General features: G+C 61.4%; 1 protein-coding gene across 1 annotated transcript in view; it reads right to left on the bottom strand.

The window, feature by feature from the left end:
- The window catches only part of Galnt9 (polypeptide N-acetylgalactosaminyltransferase 9), a 38,547-nt gene that overhangs the window by 10,028 nt on the left and 26,021 nt on the right, over positions 1-2,498 (bottom strand). Inside the window, exon 9 of the mRNA XM_013023032.1 lies at positions 1,948-2,153. Coding sequence (XP_012878486.1) covers positions 1,948-2,153 — 206 coding nt within the window. The remainder of the gene's footprint in view (positions 1-1,947; positions 2,154-2,498) is intronic.

Here is a 2,498-nt window from a genome sequence, read left to right as displayed (position 1 = left end):
CTCCCCCAGACAACCTGATCCTCCCCCAGACAACCTGATCCTCCCCCAGACAACCTGATCCTCCCCCAGACAACTTCATCCTCCCCCAGACAACCTGATCCTCCTCCAGACAACCTGATCCTCCCCCAGACAACCTGATCCTCCTCCAGACAACCTGATCCTCACTCAGACAACCTCATCCTTCCCCAGACAAGCTGATCCTCCCGCAGACAACCTCATCTTTCTTCAGACAAGTGGCAGTGGAGTCAGTGCCACTTATGGTGAGTTAGGTGGGTGCCTGGCCATTTTTCCGGGAAGGACTAAGGCTCTGACTCATTCCCATTCTCCTGGTGACAAGTGTGGCTCCCGAGGACAAGCGGCAAACCTGGCCACTGCTGCCCTGTGGCTGGGCACCTTGGCTTCTGAGTCAGAGCAAGCGTACCACATACTCATTGGGTTCATTCGATGCACTGGGACTGGAAAGGATGCTGTTCCTGGTCACCATCCTGGCTGATGGAGGCTGCAAGAAGCCGTTCATCCATGCAGCTGTCCACGCAGATGTCTGTCCACATAGATTTCCATCACGCGGATGTCCGTCCACACGGATGTCCCCCCTCCATCCTCCAAGAAGGTGGCTGTGTGGGTCTTCTTTGAGTCTAGTTTCCTCCAAGGTGACTGAGGCTGGCCCCGGGTACACCCAGTGGCCTCTCCTGTCTGTTGGCTTCTTGAGCTACCAGAAGCCAGGCATCCTGCCCACAGGTGGTCTCCCCTGGTGTGAGCTGACCGGTGCCCATCAAGGCCAGCCTCCCAGCAAGCCAAGGCTCCATCTCCAGCCAGGCCTGGTGCAGGGGCCCGATGGCTCCTTCCTGTGGCCATGGGGACTCTTCCTTCTGCCACCAGACACCGGCCTTGCAGGAACAACTCGCCCAGGGGTTTTGGCTTTGCAAAGGGCTCTACCTCCAGGGGTCAGTGCATCACCCTCTACAGGGTCCCCTGTCCTCCACCCGCCCCGCCCCCAGAGCTTCAGGCTGGTCACATTCTAGTTCCTCCCTCTGGAGAGAGAAAGGCAGATGCTTGCTTGTCAGCAAGCCAGGGCAGCAGGTGCATGCTGCAGCACAGCCGTGGCCCTGGGCGGTGCTGGCCTGAGTGGTGAGAGGCAAGCACACCCATCCGAAGGCTCTGGAGGCCCAGGGTGAGAGAGGAGCCACTGACACGGCAAGCACTGGACGGCCATAAAGCAACGCGGTAATGGCCGAAAGCTGAAGGCCCTGAGTGGGGACAGATGTGCCCCGGGTGCGTGGTGGAGGCGCTTTTCCAAGGGTGGGAACTAGTCCACTGTTCCACAACGTGGCGCACGAAGACCCCAGCCCCACGTCTCCAGAAACACGCATCACAGCGGGTGAAGCCCGACACATGAGAACTGTCCTGGACTCAGGAAGAAGCAAGAGTGTGCAAAGGGCCGGTGGTCACTGCCTGCTCTGAGCACCTGGGGGGTGGGGGAGGCTCCTGGTACTAGTCACCACCCCAGCTGACTGGGACCGGCCCCGCGAAGCAGGTCTACAGCACAGGCCGGGCCCACAGCTCCCCCGTCTGTCACCCCCTTGGGTCATGTCCTGGGCGGTGCCAGCCCTCCACAGGGTAGACGCAAGGCCGTCTCCCAGCAGCAGTTGCCTGGAGCTTTGCGGCACTCTGCCGACGGATTTCCTGACCAGACTCTCGGTGCTTGCTTTGTGTCCTGACCTTTATTAAACTGAATGGACACGATGAATTCTCTTCCCCTAATCGGCATGAGGACTTTCCTCATTAGGAGACGCGCAGCTGGCATTTCTACAAGCACAGGAATGTAAATTGGCCCCAAGACCTCGGATTTTCTCTAATTGGACCAAATAGATCTGAAAGGCCGTGTGGGCCGCCGTGTTAACCACGGCCCCGAAGCGGGAGCAGAGGCAGGCGCCACAGAGCACAGACTGGGGCTGGAGTGGCGGGAAGCTCCGCGCGCTCCTGGGAGGGCAGGGCTGCACTACTCCGGTCTCTCAGGTCACTGGCCTCCACCGCTGACTGCACACCAGGACGGCAGAGGGTTTGAGGCGAGGGGACAGAGGCCGAGCTCCGGGACAGTGACCTAGGTCCTGGGCCAGCCAGGTGGCCCGGGGAGCTGTGCTGGGCAGGGCTGACTGCCAGACACGGGAATGAGGCCCGCGTGTGGTCAAAGGCCGCCGCTTCCCAGGTGGAATGCCAGCCGCAGCAGCCGACCACGTCCAGGCCTCGGCGGCCCGTGGGTCAGCACACCCTGGCCCTGTTTCCACCCGGTGGCCGGTCCTCAGGACCGGCTCCTCCTGCGGGCTTCATGCAGGGCGCCTGTTTGGGGCTGCAGGGCGTCCCAAGTGGTCAAAGAGCTTCTGCTCCTGTCCACCCCTCCCTTCGCCTTCCACCCGGGTCCCCACTTGGTCACTTATTCAGGTCCTCAGGCTCACCAGCTGACAGGTCCCCAGCCCTCCCCCTCCACACAGCTAACCAGC

Source organism: Dipodomys ordii, unplaced genomic scaffold (assembly GCF_000151885.1).
Source record: "Dipodomys ordii isolate 6190 unplaced genomic scaffold, Dord_2.0 Scaffold66, whole genome shotgun sequence".
Classification (NCBI taxonomy): Eukaryota; Metazoa; Chordata; class Mammalia; order Rodentia; family Heteromyidae; genus Dipodomys; species Dipodomys ordii.
Note: the sequence above shows the minus strand (reverse complement) of the source record. Positions and strands in the feature narration are given on the sequence as shown.